At 61.2% G+C, this 19223-nt stretch overlaps 2 protein-coding genes across 2 annotated transcripts; both read left to right on the plus strand.

Annotated features, from left to right (window-relative positions):
- The first annotated feature begins 4994 nt into the window (after positions 1–4994).
- On the plus strand, positions 4995–9508 carry LOC141916627 (methanethiol oxidase-like). Its single transcript, XM_074809320.1, has 10 exons — positions 4995–5099; positions 5620–5805; positions 6289–6409; positions 6806–6988; positions 7279–7457; positions 7693–7771; positions 8082–8203; positions 8301–8393; positions 8619–8737; positions 9346–9508. The coding sequence occupies exons 2-10, from the start codon at positions 5638–5640 to the stop codon at positions 9506–9508; spliced, it is 1227 nt and encodes a 408-aa protein (XP_074665421.1). The 5' UTR covers positions 4995–5099; positions 5620–5637.
- Positions 9509–14365: 4857 nt separating this feature from the next.
- Positions 14366–18628, plus strand: LOC141916629 (methanethiol oxidase-like). Its single transcript, XM_074809322.1, has 10 exons — positions 14366–14470; positions 14980–15165; positions 15649–15769; positions 16138–16320; positions 16611–16789; positions 17025–17103; positions 17414–17535; positions 17633–17725; positions 17951–18069; positions 18466–18628. Exons 2-10 carry the CDS (start codon positions 14998–15000, stop codon positions 18626–18628), a joined length of 1227 nt encoding a protein of 408 aa, XP_074665423.1. The 5' UTR covers positions 14366–14470; positions 14980–14997.
- The last annotated feature ends 595 nt before the right edge of the window (positions 18629–19223 follow it).

Raw genomic sequence — 19223 nt, forward strand, 5'->3', positions numbered from 1 at the left:
CGGGGGAGCAGCGTGTCACGGGACTCCCCGCAGGAGCCTTTTGGCTGGGTTTTTTCCAACTTTTACAGTGCTTCCACAGCAAAATCCCCATCTAGCTGACAGATTTGACTTCCCTTCATTCTGTAGGTGGCTGCCCCCTGTCTTGCCTGACCCGTCTGGAGCCAGGCTGCAGAGTTCCGTGGTGTGGTTTTAACGTAGGGCAGCCGGACTGCTGCCGAAACCCGCCCCGAGCGGTTCTGTCAGGACCGTGTGAAGCCAGAGAGCTTTTGAAACGGCAAGGCGCGGGTGGAAAAGCCCGTTTTCAGCAGCTTGTTGTTAGAAGTGGCTGCTGTTTAACCCACCGCGCTGCAAGGACTCCTTGTTTTCCTTGCAAAGGGGCCGGTTTCAGGAGCGGAGTGTGCGCTGCTGGTGGGCACAGTGAGGGCTCGGTGTCTGGGCAATCCCATGTCCAGGAAAGTCACTGATTTGTCAGGAAATTGCTACCAGCCAGTACTGCTGAAGCCCGGATTATTTTCACACCTATTTCCCATAGGACTGAGCGATTTAAATCGGAAGAGGTACGTGATCTCCCCCGTGGCCGCGTGAGGGCAGGACGCAGCCGACATCTAGGAGCTTCTCTCACTCTAGTAGCAATTTTACCTTGTGATTTTCCACAGGGCACAAACTTGCCAGCGAGGGCGGCCTCAGGCCTCTTCTCGGCGCATCAGTGTGTTGCGGGGTGACTGAGGTCCCTCATTCCAGCTACAGAGCGCGCCCCAGTCTGGGTCCCATCCTGAGCTCCCAGTTGGAAATGCCCCGAACACGAGTGTGTTCAGCTGCTGCAGCCTGGGCTGCTTCTGTTCCTGGTAAAAGGCAAACGTTAAAGGCAAAAAGATGTTTAGAGAAGGAGGAGAAAAGCAAAGTGTGGGACTCGCTTGAATGAATATATTTCATTTTTCCTAACATCTGCAAATCTGGGTGCTGAGGAAGGTAAGCTGTGGGCAGAGCTCCCTGTGGTCCTGGGAAGAACCCAGCGGGTCCCGCCGTGCTCACGGGATCCGCGCCGGCAGTGGAGATGCTGCGGTACGTGTCTGGCTCTGCCCCGCTGCAAGGGGAGCTTTGCCGTGGACTCGCCGGACTGTGCCGACACCTTCGCTGGCTGAAGGATGTTTCTGAGGGGACGCTGCCACGGCAAACACCCACAGGCAGAGGCCACTGGAAGTGGGCCCTGGAATTCAGCCATCAGCCAAACGCCGGCCGGTTGGAGCGTCTCTGAAGGGGGTGACACCTTACCCGAACGACGGACCATCGGCTCCCTCATGCTTGTCGAAGCAGGAGAAACACCTGCAGGGAAACAAAAGAAGCTGGCGAATGCAGAGCAGGTCCAGGTACCGGTGGGTCAAAACAGTTACTCCCATGTTCATTCAGCGGCACTGCGGAGGTTTCACCCACGGGCCAAAATCCATCCTTACGCACAAGCGCACAGAACTCGGGGTCCGCACACGCTGTTTCCTATGGTTTGTCCAAATCCTGATCTGTTGGGAAGTAGGCGAGAACGCGGAGAACCCGGTGACCGTGACCCAGCTGGCTGCGCCCCAAGGGGCTTCCCAACGGCCCGGGCGCAGCAGCGCGACGGCCACGGGGTTTGGCATTAAGGGCAGAAGATGCTCCTCCAGCTGACCGCGGGAGGGCACAGCGCAGCTTCCCTCTTCCTTCAGAAGCTGCTGATTCCTGGGTTTCACTCGCTCGTTGCTGATTTGAGGTTGCAGATTGATTTATATTTCTACCAGAGTTGGGAGCGCTCTGTCTTTGTGTCTCACCCGCCTTCGGGGGACTCCTCTCGGGTGCTGCCCCCAGAGCCGCGTGTGCCTCGGTGCTGCCCGTGCGCCGTGAGCTGCCACCGACTTCTTGCTGCTCCGCGGGCAGGAACGTCACCGTCCTGCTGCCTTCTGCTCTGCCTCTGCCCTGGCAGGAGCAGGCTCAGCTGGGGCTGCTCTCTCTTTGCCCGCACCATGGATTTACAGTTCGCCAGTAACGGGCGCTGGCAGCCCCGACAGCCCCCCGTGTGCTGGGCTGTGTCCGGAGCAGACGTGGAGCTCTTGGTGAAGCAAGGTCTTCGCCCGGCACATTCAGAGCGCTGGGCCAGTTGGCACCGGGCTGCGCCACCGAGCCTTGGCCATGACCAGAATTACAGCGTGTTCTTCCCTAGCAGGGACGGAAGGGATGGCCAGGAGGAGGGAGCCGTGGCCACCTCCATCTGGGCTTCTCCCTGCCGTGGCTTCCCCGCCCTGCCAGCCACAGGGAGCTTCTCCTGGGCCGAGCGCCCAGGGCTTGTGCCCTCCGCTAACCATCGCCCACCGGCCTGTCGGTGCTGCCGAGCCTGCTCCTCCCCTCCCTGCCATCAGCTTTAATTAGAAAACTCTACACCCCACAGCTTGGTTTTGTGAGGGATGCCAAAGACGTCACTGGGAAAGCCAAAGAGGATGACCAGCAAACTTTGTTAATGAGTGGAGGAGCAATGAGCTCGTTAATGAGCAGGTGCGTGGGCGCCAGAGGAAGGCGCAGCGCGACACACGCGCCCTGACAGCAGAAGCCGCGCAAAAGGCCTCAGCTGAGCTCTGCCGGGGCCTCTGGGGGAGCGGGAGCTTCTCGCGCGCCCCCGGGCCTGGCCGGGCTTCCTGCCAGCGCGGCAGACGAGGCCGGCGGCGAGGCGGGTGCGAGGCCCCAACCTCTTCTGTGTTGGGCTGGGGAAAGCGGGGCAGTCGTGCCCAGCCCCGAGCGGCGTGGCCATTTGGCCAGCTGGGCCCACCTGCCCCGGGTACTGCAGGGATATTGGAGAAGCTGCTTAAAGCTGGGCACTGGGGCCCGGTGCCGGGCTGCGCCCGCGGCCGCCTGCCGCAGGTTTGAAGAGCTGCTCTGGAACCAGGGAGCATTAATGACAGCCCTGGGGAGACAGGCCAGCTCTCCTGATAGAGATCTCCCCAGAGCTGCTGTAATGGCCCTCTCGGAGGTTCCTGCATTCCTACACGGAGCAATTACTTATCCCATGTAATTTGCTGACGGATTGAGGACTTCTTCCACCAGACACGACACTTGTTCACGTTCCACTGCGCTTGGTGTTTCCTTCCTGCTTTGGTCTGGCAGCTGGGGGTGGCCACGCTCGTGGTGATCTCGGGAGGGGACCCTTCCTCCAGCACCCCTCTCTCCAACGCTCTTCTCAGGCCCTTTAGCAGAGATCTCTGCTGTTCCCGTGGGTCATTTGTAGAACTTCAGCCCAGTTCCGCCCAGACTGACGCCAGGCACTTTGCGGGGTTGGTGCTGCGTGGGGCCTTTGGTGGGAGCTGAGCACTGGGGGCTGGGCAAGGTGAGCAGATCCCTCAACAGGGGCACGGACTGTGTTTCCAGAGGCACCCATTTGTACCCTCAGGTGTTTTCTGGGTGTTTGGGGGATGTTGGCAGCTCCTCACCCGATGTCGGTGCTGCTGGAGCCCCCTCCCTGCTCCGAGCGCTGCAGCCCCGGGCGCCGCCCTTAGAGCTCCCAAAGCCTTTCTGGGCAGAGGCCCGGCTGGGCCTGGCTCTCGGCGCTGAGCCCGGGCAGCCCGTGACGCCTTCAGCTCAGCCCTGCGGCAGAGACGTGCCTTCTGTCAGGGTCCAGCTCTCAGAGGAGCCTCTGGTGGCCTCCGTCTCTGCAAACCTTGTCATTTCCAGAGGCTGCTGGTGGGGCCGATTGTCGAGCTGGACTTGCCACCCCTCCCGTGGAATTTGCTGCCACTGCACGTTTGTGTGGCCGGAACCTGGGGACGGGGGGCGGCTTTAATTAGCTGGTGTCTTGGCTGGGACACGGAGGCCTCCGGAGCCCAGTACGTCCCAGTGGAAACCATCGGAGCCCCAGGATCAGATACGGGAGGTTGTTTAAGGAAAAGACCTGCATGGACCAGCAGATTTCTCCTGCAGATTGGTGCTTCGCGAGGCGGAAACAAGCCACAGCGCTGGTCTGGCACCTCCCAAACACTGTGGAGCGATGGCTCCTCCCTTGGCACCTCGCTTCTCCCCCACCCCTTTGCCTCTATATAAGGCCCCTGGGAGCAGCCTCGGCACAACTCGACCCACCCCGGCGAGGCAACAGCAAGCGGCACCCCCAGCTCCAGCACCTCCGCTCCCGAGGAGAGGGACCCCGGCACCTTCGACATGGGTAAGAGAGACTCTGCAGCCTCCCCGCAGCCCACGGCACCCCCCGGCCTCGGAGCCCCGTCCCGGATCTGGCTCCAGCCGCTGCCGGGAGGCTGCAGACATCCCACCCTGGAACCCGTCGGGTTGATGTCCCCGGCGGCTCTCCAGGGAGGATCCTCTCCCGGGTCTGTGCTCTGCCGGTGCCAGCCCAGCAGCAGGGGACGGGCAGCTGGGCTGGGGGAAGCTCCGTCTGGCGGGACAGAGGCTTCTGAGCAGGCGCCTCGCAAGGATGGGGACGTTTCTCATTTCTCCTTCTCTTCTCCCCAAACCAGACAGATGCAGAGCTCAGTGCTACGAGTGCTCCCCCTGCACGAATGCTGTGAAAGGCAAGTCCTCACCAGCGCGTTTTGGGGTGGGCGGAATAGAATAGAATAGAATAAGGAATAGAATAGAAAGAGAGAAGAGAAGAGAAGAGAAGAGAAGAGAAGAGAAGAGAAGAGAAGAGAAGAGAAGAGAAGAGAAGAGAAGAGAAGAGAAGAGAAGAGAAGAGAAGAGAAGAGAAGAGAAGAGAAGAGAAGAGAAGAGAAGAGAAGAGAAGAGAAGAAGGAATAGAATAGAATAGAATAGAATAGAATAGAATAGAATAGAATAGAACAGAACAGAACAGAACAGTTCCAGCTGGACAGGACCTACAATGACCATCCGGTTCAGCTGCCCGTAGGAAGGTCGCAGCACCCACAAAAATAAGTTCAGTCCTGTCCGAGAGCCTGTTGAAGCTTTTCTTTTCCTGCCCAGCCAGTCCATGGCCTGTTTTAACACAAGCTTTCTCCACACCAGCTCCTAGAGAGGAGGTGGCCTACGTGACCTGTACCTACAGGGGAACGTGCATCGACCAACCTGACTTCCTGGCCACCGTCGATCTCAACCCCAAATCTTCCTGTTATGGCCAGGTACCTGTGTCTGCACTGGGCTTGTACTGGGCTTGTACTGGGCTTGTACTGGGCTGGGGACCGGCTGCTGGCTCTGTGCTTCGCGGTGCCTCCGCACTCAGGACTTTTCTCTCTTCTGCTGGGGAAGCTCAGACGGCTCCACAGCCCCCTGGCACGCTGGCTGCCCCTTTATGCCTCGCACCTTCTTGTCTTCCTGCACCTCCCTGTCTCAGCGCCCTGGCTTGGGCCCTTCCGCAGAGCTCAGCCTGGTTCTGTTGTGCCGCCGTGCCAGGGCTGTTCTGCTCCGCACTGCGCCAACCCGCCGCCCCACGGGGAGACCGGCACGCGCCTGTCTCTGGGGCTGCCGAGGAAGATTATCTGCATCTCCTGTGCGTCTTTGACCTGCTCAGTCACACTGGAGCTTGAACCTTCCCACAGATCTCCTCTGATGCAGGGAGTGGTGTTACCGCCTCTAAACTGCTGGTTGCAGTGAAGCCCCCGTCCCTCCCCACGGACCCTAACTCTCCGTTGACTGCCTTAGGTGATCCACCGCCTGCCCATGCCCAACCTCAAAGACGAGCTGCATTCCTCAGGGTGGAGCACTGGCTGCGCCTGCGTGGGCAATGTCAGCCTGAAAAGGAACAAGCTGATCCTTCCCGGTTTGATTTCTTCCCGCATCTACGTGGTGGATGTGGGTTCCCAGTGCCGGGCTCCCAAGCTGTGCAAGGTACGCTGGAGGTGATCCCAGGACAAGTTTCTGGGCAGGGGCTGGGCCCTGGTGCTTCTGGAATGGTACCCAGGGAAGGAGGGTTCCCTCTGCCTCTTCTCTCCTTCCCTGATTGCAGAGGGCTGGGTCACGCTTCCCTCTCAGCGCTCTCCTTTCCGAGCGCGGCGGGCTCCCGTTGCCACGGCGCTGTCCCTGTGTGCCCGTGGCTTTCAGAGAGAGTCCAACGGCCCAAGTGGTGCCACAGGCAGCCAGGCTGCTGGGGCTCAGGTGGTGCTTCTTGTCCGTGCAGAGGGGAGCTTGAGGTTCTGGGCTCCTCTGCCAGGAGCAGGCCCTGGCGCGGGCGAGTTCTTGGAAAGCAGGTTCCTGCCAGTGTCAGGGATTTCCAGGAGTCTCCGGTGGCCACGGGCTCTGCCAAGGAGCGTGAAATGAACTGAGAGGCTGGAGGCTGAAGGGGGCTTGTGTGTGTGTGTCAACTTTTTTCAGACGATTGAGCCAGTGGACGTCTTCTGGAAGTGCAACAAGGGCTACCTTGCTACCGTCCACAGCCTGCCTAACGGCGATATCTTGATTGCCAACATGGGAGATCCAGCTGGCAATGGCAAAGGTACGTTTTCCTGTAACCGTTCCAGGAACAGGATTCCTATTAGTAAAAGAACGAGCTGAACACCATCAGGCTTTCAGGTTTCAAACAGCAAACGTGAGATAACTTGTTTGTAACTCCCCGTCCTTCTGTGCTGGTGTGAGCACAACCATCACCCACGAGCTGAGGCGCAGAGTGGGGACGTGGAGACAAGGTTAGAGGCAAAGCTGGTCTCCGCTCATTCAGGGGTTCAGCCGACCTGTCTTAGCACGGCTAAAGCATGTCTATAGCGTGTCTTCATATGTCTTAGGATTTCTGAGCATGTCTTAGCACATCTTAGGACATCTTACCGTATCTTAGCCTGTTGCCTGTTCAGCAATGGCGTGTGTGACTTGTCATGCATCCCCTTTTGTGTCACAGGTGGATTTATCGTGCTGGATGGAGAGACCTTTGAGCTCAAGGGGAACTGGGAAAATGAGTGTCAAGTCCCCCCGACAGGGTACGACTTCTGCTTGCAGCCACGCCACGATGTTCTGGTCAGCTCTGCTGGAGTTGTCCTAAAACGTGCGGGATACGGGTTTAACCCCTGTGACCTGAAGAAAGGTGAGGAAACACGGACACACGTGCTGAGCCGGATCTCGGCGAGGTGGTGGGCGGGTGGCGATGCCGTCAGGGAGCGGGGACGGGCAGGGTTCTCCCCGAATGGCCCATCTGCAGCCTCTGCCCTCGCGACAGGCCGGGCCCTGCCTTGTCCCGCGCCTCCCTACAGCTCTGCAGTTTCTCGGCCGATTCTGGCCAGTCGCTGCCGCGGCTGTGCCTGCCCTCAGCGTTCTGGGGAGGGATTAGTGTCCTTGGGTAGCCCCCTCTTCTGACTGGGTTTTCCTTCTCCTCAGGGGTCTACGGGCGCCGTCTGAACTTCTGGAACTTGTCCTGCCGCAACCTCACCCAGTGCTTTGACCTGGGGGAGGACTCTCTGCCCCTGAACGTTCGATTCCTCCACAACCCCAACGCTGCCGAGGGATACGTCAGCTGTGCCCTGAGCGGTGTCACCTACCGCTTCTACAAGTGTGAGGCAAGTCTTGTGCCCGCGGCCAGGGCAGACGAGCAGCGGGGGGTTGAGCGATGAAGCCCCATCTTGCTGTCGGTGTCAGACGACGCTGCCCCGTTGTCTCTGCTGGGAGCAGCCGGTGCCGCAGCAGCCGTCCTCGGGCAGCTCTGCCTGCCCGTGCCAGCGTGTGGGTGCAGGGGAGGGTCCTGCCTGGCCAGCCAGGAGCGCTGACGGTGCGGGGCCTCTGTTTCTTGTGCAGAGAGGCTGCTGGGAAGTAGAGGAGGTGATTCGGATTCCGGCCATAAACGTGACAGATTGGATTATGCCCAAGATGCCAGGTTCGTGTGCCCTGAGGGGGGATTCCTTGCTCCTGCCGCAGCGTTGTGCTGTGCAGCCTGGCAAAGCCCCCTCGCTGACACCCAAAGCCTCGCTGCGCAGTCGCCACGGAGGCTTGTTGGAGGGGCTGCGGGGCTCTGCACGCCCCTGAGCAGACGCCGCTGCCCCGGCAGGAGCCTGCGCGCCCGGGCAGGTCTCCTGAGCTAGAGGCACGGGCAGAGAACGGCGGGGAGAGATGGGAGCTGGGGCTGGGGGCCGGGCAGCTTTGCTGTGGCTGCTGCCTTTCTGGAGCTCCTCGTTTCTGTGCCCCAGCCTTCACAGCCGACATCATCATCTCCATGGACGACAGGTTCCTGTATCTCAGCAACTGGTGGCACGGAGACATCCGCCAGTACGAGCTCTCCAAAACCTGCAAGCCCAGGCTGGTGGGACAGGTGAGGCAGGAGCAGCGGGGTTGCGCTGTGGGTTCCTCAGCAGGAGCTGGGGTGGGTGGATGACACGGCAACGTGTGTCCCGTTGCCTCGCTCGCAGGTCTTTGTGGGAGGCCTCCTCACCAGATGCGGGTCCGTGTCCGTGTGCCGGAATGAAGAGCTGAAGTGCCAGCCCGAGCCCTTGGTGGTCAAGGTGAGTTCTGCGTCCTCGCTGGCCTCTGGCATCCTCCGGCCTTCGGCTCTGCGCCGCTGACTCTGGGCACAGGGTGTCTGGGCAAGGTCCCCGCTGTGGTGCCACATGTCTGTGGGGTCTGGCAGCTCGCTGTGCCACGAGGGGAGGGGAGGGGGCCGCTCTGCTCTGCCCGGCTCCCACCTCCTGCGCAGCCGGTAACCGCGGTGCCGTGCGCTGTGTCTGCAGTGCAAGAGGGTGTACGGCGGCCCCTGCAAGATGCAGCTCAGCCTGGATGGCAAGAGGCTCTACGTCACCAACTCCTTCTACAGCGCATTAGACAAGCAGTTCTACCCGTGCATGGTCAGGTGAGAAGCGTTTGGGGGGCAAGGAGCCTCCTTGGGGTGGCCTCTGTGCTCGGAGGGGGAGAGGCGCCTCGTCTGGGGGCTACCGGGACACGGGCGCCATGGCAGGGGATGGGTTTCCCGATGCTCATCCCCGTGGCTTCCTCATGGTGACTCTCACTGGCCGTTGGCTCACAAGCATCTCTGGCCAGGCACGGTGCAGCCGCCGCCTGTCGGGAGCTGCAGGGCCCAGGGCTGGCTCAGGAGAGCGCGAGTGTTTGGGGCCAAAGGGTGGAGTGAACCCACCTGCGGGTCTCTGGGAGCCGGGCCACAGCTCTGCCCCAGTACCTCCCGCTGCAGCCCCCAGAGCTGTTTCGATTTAGCAAACAGACGACCGTCTCCACACAAAGGCGAGCTCCAGCCTGCCCCTCGCACCCCGCGTAGCGGCTTCCTCACGTCCCCTGAGAACTCAGGGAAAGCGTCGAACCTGAGCCTCCGCCCCCTCCCTGCAGAAGACGAGATGCTCAGGGAAAGCCTCTTCCTCCATCAGCAGCAGGAGGGTGACGGGCACAATCTCCTGCCCAGGGCCCTGCTTTGCTTCCTCTAACGGCTGCGCTCTTGTCCCCTCGCAGGGAAGGCTCCGTCATGCTGCAGATTGATGTGGACACTGAGAATGGAGGCCTCGCCGTCAACAAGAACTTCCTGGTGGATTTTGGAAAGGAGCCCTGCGGGCCTTGCCTTGCCCATGATATCCGCTTCGCTTGTGGGGATTCCAGCTCCGATAACTGGGCCTAGGCACCATGTGGAAGATTTCCCCTCTTCTCTCTCTTCCGTAGCGCAGCCGTTTAGGAATTGTGTAGGGTAGTTGGGTTTGGGGTCCCCCATCCTCGCTGGAGTCTGGATTTCTGCTAACAGGAGCTACGGAAGCTCTGCCTAGTTGTGAGGGTTGGGTTCAGGCAAACCAGTGAACAGTGACACGTGGCATGGTTTCGGGGGTTTCAGACTTTTCAGGGTTTTGGGGGGTCTCAGGGCAAAGCAATCCCCGGGTGTGACCCAGCGCGGAGCCCAGGGCAGTTGCGGGGCTGTGGGGGTGAGCAGGACACGCGGCGCCTTTGGGCCGGTCTCTGCGCCCCCGCCGGGCCTCCCCTCGCTGCCGCGGGCTGGCGGGACCTGCCTTGGCCTCCCAGCCCCGCTGGCTGCTGCTGCCTGGGGCCGGTAGCAAGGCCCACAGCTCTCGGGTACGACTCGGAGCTCGTTCGCACCTGAAAACCAAGGCACGAGCAAGTGAAGTGCCCAGCTGGTCTGAGTTGCTGCTCTTCAGCCAGGTCATTCCTGGACAGCCCGTCCCCAGCCGGAGCCCTCCTGGCTCGCTTCCCCCCGCCTGGGTCGATGCGCCTCACAGCTGAAGGGCTTGGAAGTGCTTCACTTTGAAAAGAGGTGCCTGTTTCCTGACACTGGTTTGCTCTTCTGTTCTGCTTTAAACAAAATAAAATTGTTCTTTGCATCAGTTAGATCTTCACGTGTCTTAGGCTCATTTACCATAGATAAAATTATTCTCTTCTGTAACAGATGAACAAACCCCTGGCCCACATTCTGCCGTCACACGCGTGGTCGGATGAACAGACCCTCGTACAGAGAAGTGTAGCTGGGTCCTTGTGGTGGAACCTGACGTGCTGAGGCAAACTGCTCAGCCTGTGTATTCCTGGGCTGCTTTTCCTTCTCCTTCAGTGGCGGAAGGTCAACCGTGGTTGTTCTCCTTTGTTCTGAGCCTGGAGTCCGACCTGCAGCGCTCGTAGGGGCTTCTGGGGCAAGTTGCCTGTGCCCGGCCGTCGGCAGAGGCAGGGCAGGGGAGAAGCAGCAGGTCCTGCCCGTCCACCCTCCCCAGCTGTGCGGTGCTGCCGCTGCTCGGGGTCAGAAGGAGCGATCCTGCAGTCGTGGGAGGAGTCGGTTGGAGGAGCTGGTCCGCCAGAAAACTGCGCTAACGACAAGTGAGTCACCGTCCGTCTCCCTGCGGCCGCACATGGCCAGGCCCTGCGGTGCCGGCCCGAAGTCACTTCTCCTTATGTGTGTCTGAAGTGACAACCGACGGCTGTGGCTTTGGAGGGGTTTGTCAGATTGTAGCTGGGGGCTGTAGCGGGGAGGGGTGAGCCCACTGCCGCCGGGCTTCTGGCCAGACCTTTGTGCCCCATCTCTGTGGCTCCTGCTCCAGCAGCAAAGCGCTCGGCTGGGGGGAAGGAGCAGCTGAAACAGCGGTGACGAACGGGCAGCGAGGTGCCTTGGTGTGGGGGGGACAAGGGAGGTTGTGCTGTGCCGACGTTCCCTCCAGCAAACCCTGTAGCCTGCACACAGAAATGCTGATGAGGCGACCTGCTGGAGGCAGCGTGTGTGCCAGGAGGGAGCCCCGTTGCCCTGGACCGGCTGGTTTGTCTCTGCCCGGGGAGGTGATGGGGAGATCCCGGCTGGGGGGTCTCAGCTCTGCAGAGTCTGCCTGCTTGGAACAGCGTTTGCCTCTCGTGCTAAATGTGCCTCTGCCCGTCGGCAGTTTGCCCTGCAAGGGGTACCAGAGTTGGGAGCGCTCTGTCTTTGTGTCTCACCCGCCTTCGGGGGACTCCTCTCGGGTGCTGCCCCCAGAGCCGCGTGTGCCTCGGTGCTGCCCGTGCGCCGTGAGCTGCCACCGACTTCTTGCTGCTCCGCGGGCAGGAACGTCACCGTCCTGCTGCCTTCTGCTCTGCCTCTGCCCTGGCAGGAGCAGGCTCAGCTGGGGCTGCTCTCTCTTTGCCCACACCATGGATTTACAGTTCGCCAGTAACGGGCGCTGGCAGCCCCGACAGCCCCCCGTGTGCTGGGCTGTGTCCGAAGCAGACGTGGAGTTCTTGGTGAAGCAAGGTCTTCGCCCGGCACATTCAGAGCGCTGGGCCAGTTGGCACCGGGCTGCGCCACCGAGCCTTGGCCATGACCAGAATTACAGCGTGTTCTTCCCTATCAGGGACGGAAGGGATGGCCGGGAGGAGGGAGCCGTGGCCACCTCCATCTGGGCTTCTCCCTGCCGTGGCTTCCCCGCCCTGCCAGCCGCAGGGAGCTTCTCCTGGGCCGAGTGCCCAGGGCTTGTGCTCTTTGTGCTCTCCGCTAACCATCGCCCGCCGGCCTGTCGGTGCTGCCGAGCCTGCTCCTCCCGTCCCTGCCATCAGCTTTAATTAGAAAACTCTACACCCCACAGCTTGGTTTTGTGAGGGATGCCAAAGACGTCACTGGGAAAGCCAAAGAGGATGACCAGCAAACTTTGTTAATGAGTGGAGGAGCAATGAGCTCGTTAATGAGCAGGTGCGTGGGCGCCAGAGGAAGGCGCAGCGCGACACGCGCGCCCTGACAGCAGAAGCCGCGCAAAAGGCCTCAGCTGAGCTCTGCCGGGGCCTCTGGGGGAGCGGGAGCTTCTCGCGCGCCCCCGGGCCTGGCCGGGCTTCCTGCCAGCGCGGCAGACGAGGCCGGCGGCGAGGCGGGTGCGAGGCCCCAACCTTTTCTGCGTTGGGCTGGGGAAAGCGGGGCAGTTGTGCCCAGCCCCGAGCGGCGTGGCCATTTGGCCAGCTGGGCCCACCTGCCCCGGGTACTGCAGGGATATTGGAGAAGCTGCTTAAAGCTGGGCACTGGGGCCAGGTGCCGGGCTGCGCCCACGGCCGCCTGCCGCAGGTTTGAAGAGCTGCTCTGGAACCAGGGAGCATTAATGACAGCCCTGGGGAGACAGGCCAGCTCTCCTGATAGAGATCTCCCCAGAGCTTCTGTAATGGCCCTCTCGGAGGTTCCTGCATTCCTACACGGAGCAATTACTTATCCCGTGTAATTTGCCGACGGATTGAGGACTTCTTCCACCAGACACGATACTTGTCCACGTTCCACTGCGCTTGGTGTTTCCTTCCTGCTTTGGTCTGGCAGCTGGTGGCGGCCACGCTCCTGGTGATCTCGGGAGGGGACTCTTCCTCCAGCACCCCTCTCTCCAACGCTCTTCTCAGGCCCTTTAGCAGAGATCTCTGCTGTTCCCGTGGGTCATTTGTAGAACTTCAGCCCAGTTCCGCCCAGACTGACGCCAGGCACTTTGCGGGGTTGGTGCTGCGTGGGGCCTTTGGTGGGAGCTGAGCACTGGGGGCTGGGCAAGGCGAGCAGATCCCTCAACAGGGGCACGGACTGTGTTTCCAGAGGCACCCATTTGTACCCTCAGGTGTTTTCTGGGTGTTTCTGGGGGATGTTGGCAGCTCCTCACCCGATGTCGGTGCTGCTGGAGCCCCCTCCCTGCTCCGAGCGCTGCAGCCCCGGGCGCCGCCCTTAGAGCTCCCAAAGCCTTTCTGGGCAGAGGCCCGGCTGGGCCTGGCTCTCGGCGCTGAGCCCGGGCAGCCCGTGACGCCTTCAGCTCAGCCCTGCGGCAGAGACGTGCCTTCTGTCAGGGTCCAGCTCTCAGAGGAGCCTCTGGTGGCCTCTGTCTCTGCAAACCTTGTCATTTCCAGAGGCTGCTGGTGGGGCCGATTGTCGAGCTGGACTTGCCACCCCTCCCGTGGAATTTGCTGCCACTGCACGTTTGTGTGGCCGGAACCTGGGGACGGGGGGCAGCTTTAATTAGCTGGTGTCTTGGCTGGGACACGGAGGCCTCCGGAGCCCAGTACGTCCCAGTGGAAACCATCAGAGCCCCAGGATCAGATACGGGAGGTTGTTTAAGGAAAAGACCTGCATGGACCAGCAGATTTCTCCTGCAGATTGGTGCTTCGCGAGGCGGAAACAAGCCACAGCGCTGGTCTGGCACCTCCCAAACACTGTGGAGCGATGGCTCCTCCCTTGGCACCTCGCTTCTCCCCCACCCCTTTGCCTCTATATAAGGCCCCTGGGAGCAGCCTCGGCACAACTCGACCCACCCCGGCGAGGCAACAGCAAGCGGCACCCCCAGCTCCAGCACCTCCGCTCCCGAGGAGAGGGACCCCGGCACCTTCGACATGGGTAAGAGAGACTCTGCAGCCTCCCCGCAGCCCACGGCACCCCCCGGCCTCGGAGCCCCGTCCCGGATCTGGCTCCAGCCGCTGCCGGGAGGCTGCAGACATCCCACCCTGGAACCCGTCGGGTTGATGTCCCCGGCGGCTCTCCAGGGAGGATCCTCTCCCGGGTCTGTGCTCTGCTGGTGCCAGCCCAGCAGCAGGGGACGGGCAGCTGGGCTGGGGGAAGCTCCGTCTGGCGGGACAGAGGCTTCTGAGCAGGCGCCTCGCAAGGATGGGGATGTTTCTCATTTCTCCTTCTCTTCTCCCCAAACCAGACAGATGCAGAGCTCAGTGCTACGAGTGCTCCCCCTGCACGAATGCTGTGAAAGGCAAGTCCTCGCCAGCGCGTTTTGGGGTGGGCGGAATAGAATAGAATAGAATAAGGAATAGAATAGAAAACTAGAAAGAATAGAATAGAATAGAATAGAATAGAATAGAATAGAATAGAATAGAATAGAACAGAACAGTTCCAGCTGGACAGGACCTACAACGACCATCCGGTTCAGCTGCCCGTAGGAAGGTCGCAGCACCTACAAAAATAAGTTCAGTCCTGTCCGAGAGCCTGTTGAAGCTTTTCTTTTCCTGCCCGGCCAGTCCATGGCCTGTTTTAACACAAGCTTTCTCCACAGCAGCTCCTAGAGAGGAGGTGGCCTACGTGACCTGTACCTACAGGGGAACGTGCATCGACCAACCTGACTTCCTGGCCACCGTCGATCTCAACCCCAAATCTTCCTGTTATGGCCAGGTACCTGCGTCTGCACTGGGCTTGTACTGGGCTTGTACTGGGCTGGGGACCGGCTGCTGGCTCTGTGCTTCGCGGTGCCTCCGCACTCAGGACTTTTCTCTCTTCTGCTGGGGAAGCTCAGACGGCTCCACAGCCCCCTGGCACGCTGGCTGCCCCTTTATGCCTCGCACCTTCTTGTCTTCCTGCACCTCCCTGTCTCAGCGCCCTGGCTTGGGCCCTTCCGCAGAGCTCAGCCTGGTTCTGTTGTGCCGCCGTGCCAGGGCTGTTCTGCTCCGCACTGCGCCAACCCGCCGCCCCACGGGGAGACCGGCACGCGCCTGTCTCTGGGGCTGCCGAGGAAGATTATCTGCATCTCCTGTGCGTCTTTGACCTGCTCAGTCACACTGGAGCTTGAACCTTCCCACAGATCTCCTCTGATGCAGGGAGTGGTGTTACCACCTCTAAACTGCTGGTTGCAGTGAAGCCCCCGTCCCTCCCCGCGGACCCTAACTCTCCCTTGACTGCCTTAGGTGATCCACCGCCTGCCCATGCCCAACCTCAAAGACGAGCTGCATTCCTCGGGGTGGAGCGCTGGCTGCGCCTGCGTGGGCAATGTCACCCTGAAAAGGAACAAGCTGATCCTTCCCAGTTTGATTTCTTCACGCATCTACGTGGTGGATGTGGGTTCCCAGTGCCGGGCTCCCAAGCTGTGCAAGGTACGCTGGAGGTGATCCCAGGACAAGTTTCTGGGCAGGGGCTGGGCCCTGGTGCTTCTGGAATGGTACCCAGGGAAGGAGGGTTCCCTCTGCCTCTTCTCTCCTTCCCTGATTGCAGAGGGCTGGGTCACGCTTCCCTCTCAGCACTCTCCTTTCCGAGCGCGGCGGGCTCCCGTTGCCACGGCGCTGTCCCTGTGTGCCCGTGGCTTTCAGAGAGAGTCCAACGGCCCAAGTGGTGCCACAGGCAGCCGGGCTGCTGGGGCTCAGGTGGTGCTTCTTGTCCGTGCAGAGGGGAGCTCGAGGTTCTGGGCTCCTCTGCCAGGAGCAGGCCCTGGCGCGGGCGAGTTCTTGGAAAGCAGGTTCCTGCCAGTGTCAGGGATTTCCAGGAGTCTCCGGTGGCCACGGGCTCTGCCAGGGAGTGTGAAATGAACTGAGAGGCTGGAGGCTGAAGGGGGCTTGTGTGTGTGTGTCAACTTTTTTCAGACGATTGAGCCAGTGAAAGTCTTCTGCAAGTGCAACAAGGGCTACCTTGGTACCGTCCACAGCCTGCCTAACGGCGATATCTTGATTGCCAACAGGGGAGATGCAGCTGGCAATGGCAAAGGTACGTTTTCCTGTAACCGTTCCAGGAACAGGATTCCTATTAGCAAAAGAACGAGCTGAACACCGTCAGGCTTTCAGGTTTCAAACAGCAAACGTGAGATAACTTGTTTGTAACTCCCCGTCCTTCTGTGCTGGTGTGAGCACAACCATCACCCACGAGCTGAGGCACAGAGTGGGGACGTGGAGACAACGTTAGAGGCAAAGCTGGTCTCCTCCGCACATTCAGGGGTTCAGCCGACCTGTCTTAGCATGGCTAAAGTGTGTCTTAGCATGTCTTAGCATGTCTTAGGACATCTTACCGTATCTTAGCCTGTTGCCTGTTCAGCAATGGCGTGTGTGACTTGTCGCGTGTCCCCTTTTGTGTCACAGGTGGATTTATCGTGCTGGATGGAGAGACCTTTGAGCTCAAGGGGAACTGGGAAAATGAGTGTGAACCCCCCCCAAGGGGGTGCGACTTCTGCTTGCAGCCACGCCACAATGTTCTGGTCAGCTCTGCTGGAGTTGTCCCAAAAATTGCGGGATACGGGTTTAACCCCTGCGACCTGAAGAAAGGTGAGGAAACACGGACACACGTGCTGAGCCGGATCTCGGCGAGGTGGTGGGCAGGTGGCGATGCCGTCGGGGAGCGGGGACGGGCAGGGTTCTCCCCGAACGGCCCATCTGCAGCATCTGCCCTCGCAACAGGCCAGGCCCTGCCTTCTCCCGCGCCTCCCTACAGCTCTGCAGTTCCTTGGCCGATTCTGGCAAGTCGCTGCCGCAGCTGTCCCTGCCCTCAGCGTTCTGGGGAGGGATTAGTGTCCGTGGGTAGCCCCCTCTTCTGACTGGGTTTTCCTTCTCCTCAGGGGTCTACGGGCGCCGTCTGAACTTCTGGAACTTGTCCTGCCACACCCTCAGCCAGTGCTTTGACCTGGGCGAGGACTCTCTGCCCCTGAACGTTCGATTCCTCCGCAACCCCGACGCTGCCGAGGGATACGTCAGCTGCGTCCTGAGCGGTGTCACCTACCGCTTCTACAAGTGTGAGGCAAGTCTTGTGCCCGTGGCCAGGGCAGACGAGCAGCGGGGGGTTGAGCGATGAAGCCCCGTCTTGCTGTCGGTGTCAGACGACGCTGCCCCGTTGTCTCTGCTGGGAGCAGCCGGTGCCGCAGCAGCCGTCCTCGGGCAGCTCTGCCTGCCCGTGCCAGCGTGTGGGTGCAGGGGAGGGTCCTGCCTGGCCAGCCAGGAGCACTGACGGTGCGGGGCCTCTGTTTCTTGTGCAGAGAGGCTGCTGGGAAGTAGAGGAGGTGATTCGGATTCCGGCCATAAACGTGACAGATTGGATTATGCCCAAGATGCCAGGTTCGTGTGCTCTGAGTGGGGTTTCCTTTCTCCTGCCGCAGCGTTGTGCTGTGCAGCCTGGCAAAGCCCCCTCGCTGACCCCCAAAGCCTCGCTGCGCAGTCGCCACGGAGGCTTGTTGGAGGGGCTGCGGGGCTCTGCACGCCCCTGAGCAGACGCCGCTGCCCCGGCAGGAGCCTGCGCGCCCGGGCAGGTCTCCTGAGCTAGAGGCACGGGCAGAGAACGGCGGGGAGAGATGGGAGCTGGGGCTGGGGGCCGGGCAGCTTTGCTGTGGCTGCTGCCTTTCTGGAGCTCCTCGTTTCTGTGCCCCAGCCTTCACAGCCGACATCATCATCTCCATGGACGACAGGTTCCTGTATCTCAGCAACTGGTGGCACGGAGACATCCGCCAGTACGAGCTCTCCAAAACCTGCAAGCCCAGGCTGGTGGGACAGGTGAGGCAGGAGCAGCGGGGTTGCGCTGTGGGTTCCTCAGCAGGAGCTGGGGTGGGTGGATGACACGGCAACGTGTGTCCCGTTGCCTCGCTCGCAGGTCTTTGTGGGAGGCCTCCTCACCAGATGCGGGTCCGTGTCCGTGTGCCCGGATGAAGAGCTGAAGTGCCAGCCTGAGCCCTTGGTGGTCAAGGTGAGTTCTGCGTCCTCGCTGGCCTCTGGCATCCTCCGGCCTTCGGCTCTGCGCCGCTGACTCTGGGCACAGGGTGTCTGGGCAAGGTCCCCGCTGAGGTGCCGCGTGTCCCTGGGGTCTGGCAGCTCGCTGTGCCGGGAGGGGAGGGGAGGGGGCCGCTCTGCTCTGCCCGGCTCCCACCTCCTGCGCAGCCGGTAACCGCGGTGCCGTGCGCTGTGTCTGCAGTGCAAGAGGGTGTACGGTGGCCCCTGCAAGATGCAGCTCAGCCTGGATGGCAAGAGGCTCTACGTCACCAACTCCTTCTACAGCACGTGGAACAAGCAGTTTTACCCGTGCATGGTCAGGTGAGAAGTGTTTGGGGGCATGAGGCCTCCTCGGGGCGGGCTTTTGGGCTGAAGGGTGGAGTGAACCCACCTGCGGGTCTCTGGGAGCCGGGCCACGGCTCTGCCCCAGCACCTCCCGCTGCAGCCCCCAGAGCTGTTTCGATTTAGCAAACAGACGACCGTCTCCACACAAAGGCGAGCTCCAGCCTGCCCCTCGCACCCCGCGTAGCGGCTTCCTCACGTCCCCTGAGGACTCAGGGAAAGCGTCGAACCTGAGCCTCCGCCCCCTCCCTGCAGAAGATGAGATGCTCAGGGAAAGCCTCTTCCTCCATCGGCAGCAGGAGGGTGACGGGCACGATCTCCTGCCCAGGGCCCTGCTTTGCTTCCTCTAACGGCTGCGCTCTTGTCCCCTCGCAGGGAAGGCTCCGTCATGCTGCAGATTGATGTGGACACTGAGAATGGAGGCCTCGCCGTCAACAAGAACTTCCTGGTGGATTTTGGAAAGGAGCCCTGCGGGCCTTGCCTTGCCCATGATATCCGCTTCGCTTGTGGGGATTCCAGCTCCAATATCTTGGCCTAGGTGCCACGTGGAAGATTTCCCCTCTTCTCTCTCTTCCGTAGCGCAGCCGTTTAGGAATTGTGTAGGGTAGTTGGGTTTGGGGTCCCCCTTCCTCGCTGGAGTCTGGATTTCTGCTAACAGGAGCTACGGAAGCTCTGCCTAGTTGTGAGGGTTGGGTTCAGGCAAACCAGTGAACAGTGACACGTGGCATGGTTTCGGGGGTTTCAGACTTTTCAGGGTTTTGGGGGGTCTCAGGGCAAAGCAATCCCCGGGTGTGACCCAGCGCGGAGCCCAGGGCAGTTGCGGGGCTGTGGGGGTGAGCAGGACACGCGGCGCCTTCGGGCCGGTCTCTGCGCCCCCACCGGGCCTCCCCTCGCTGCCGCGGGCTGGCGGGACCTGCCTTGGCCTCCCAGCCCCGCTGGCTGCCGCTGCCTGGGGCCGGTGGCAAGGCCCACAGCTCTCGGGTACGACTCGGAGCTCGTTCGCGCCTGAAAACCAAGGCACGAGCAAGTGACGTGCCCAGCTGGTCTGAGTTGCTGCTCTTCAGCCAGGTCATTCCTGGACAGCCCGTCCCCGGCCGGAGCCCTCCTGGCTCGCTTCCCCCCGCCTGGTTCGA

The sequence above is a fragment of the Strix aluco genome, chromosome 30 (assembly GCF_031877795.1).
Source record: "Strix aluco isolate bStrAlu1 chromosome 30, bStrAlu1.hap1, whole genome shotgun sequence".
In the NCBI taxonomy this organism is placed as follows: domain Eukaryota; kingdom Metazoa; phylum Chordata; class Aves; order Strigiformes; family Strigidae; genus Strix; species Strix aluco.

Bases quoted from the DNA above. Each gene is read 5' to 3' on its own strand.
- LOC141916627 (XM_074809320.1), top strand. From the start codon at position 5,638: ATGCCCAACCTCAAAGACGAGCTGCATTCCTCAGGGTGGAGCACTGGC. The intron at 8,204-8,300 runs GTGAGGCAGGAG...CCTCGCTCGCAG, and splicing joins AGCCCAGGCTGGTGGGACAG to GTCTTTGTGGGAGGCCTCCT. The intron at 8,738-9,345 runs GTGAGAAGCGTT...GTCCCCTCGCAG, and splicing joins TTCTACCCGTGCATGGTCAG to GGAAGGCTCCGTCATGCTGC.
- LOC141916629 (XM_074809322.1), top strand. From the start codon at position 14,998: ATGCCCAACCTCAAAGACGAGCTGCATTCCTCGGGGTGGAGCGCTGGC. The intron at 16,790-17,024 runs GCAAGTCTTGTG...TTTCTTGTGCAG, and splicing joins ACCGCTTCTACAAGTGTGAG to AGAGGCTGCTGGGAAGTAGA. The intron at 17,536-17,632 runs GTGAGGCAGGAG...CCTCGCTCGCAG, and splicing joins AGCCCAGGCTGGTGGGACAG to GTCTTTGTGGGAGGCCTCCT.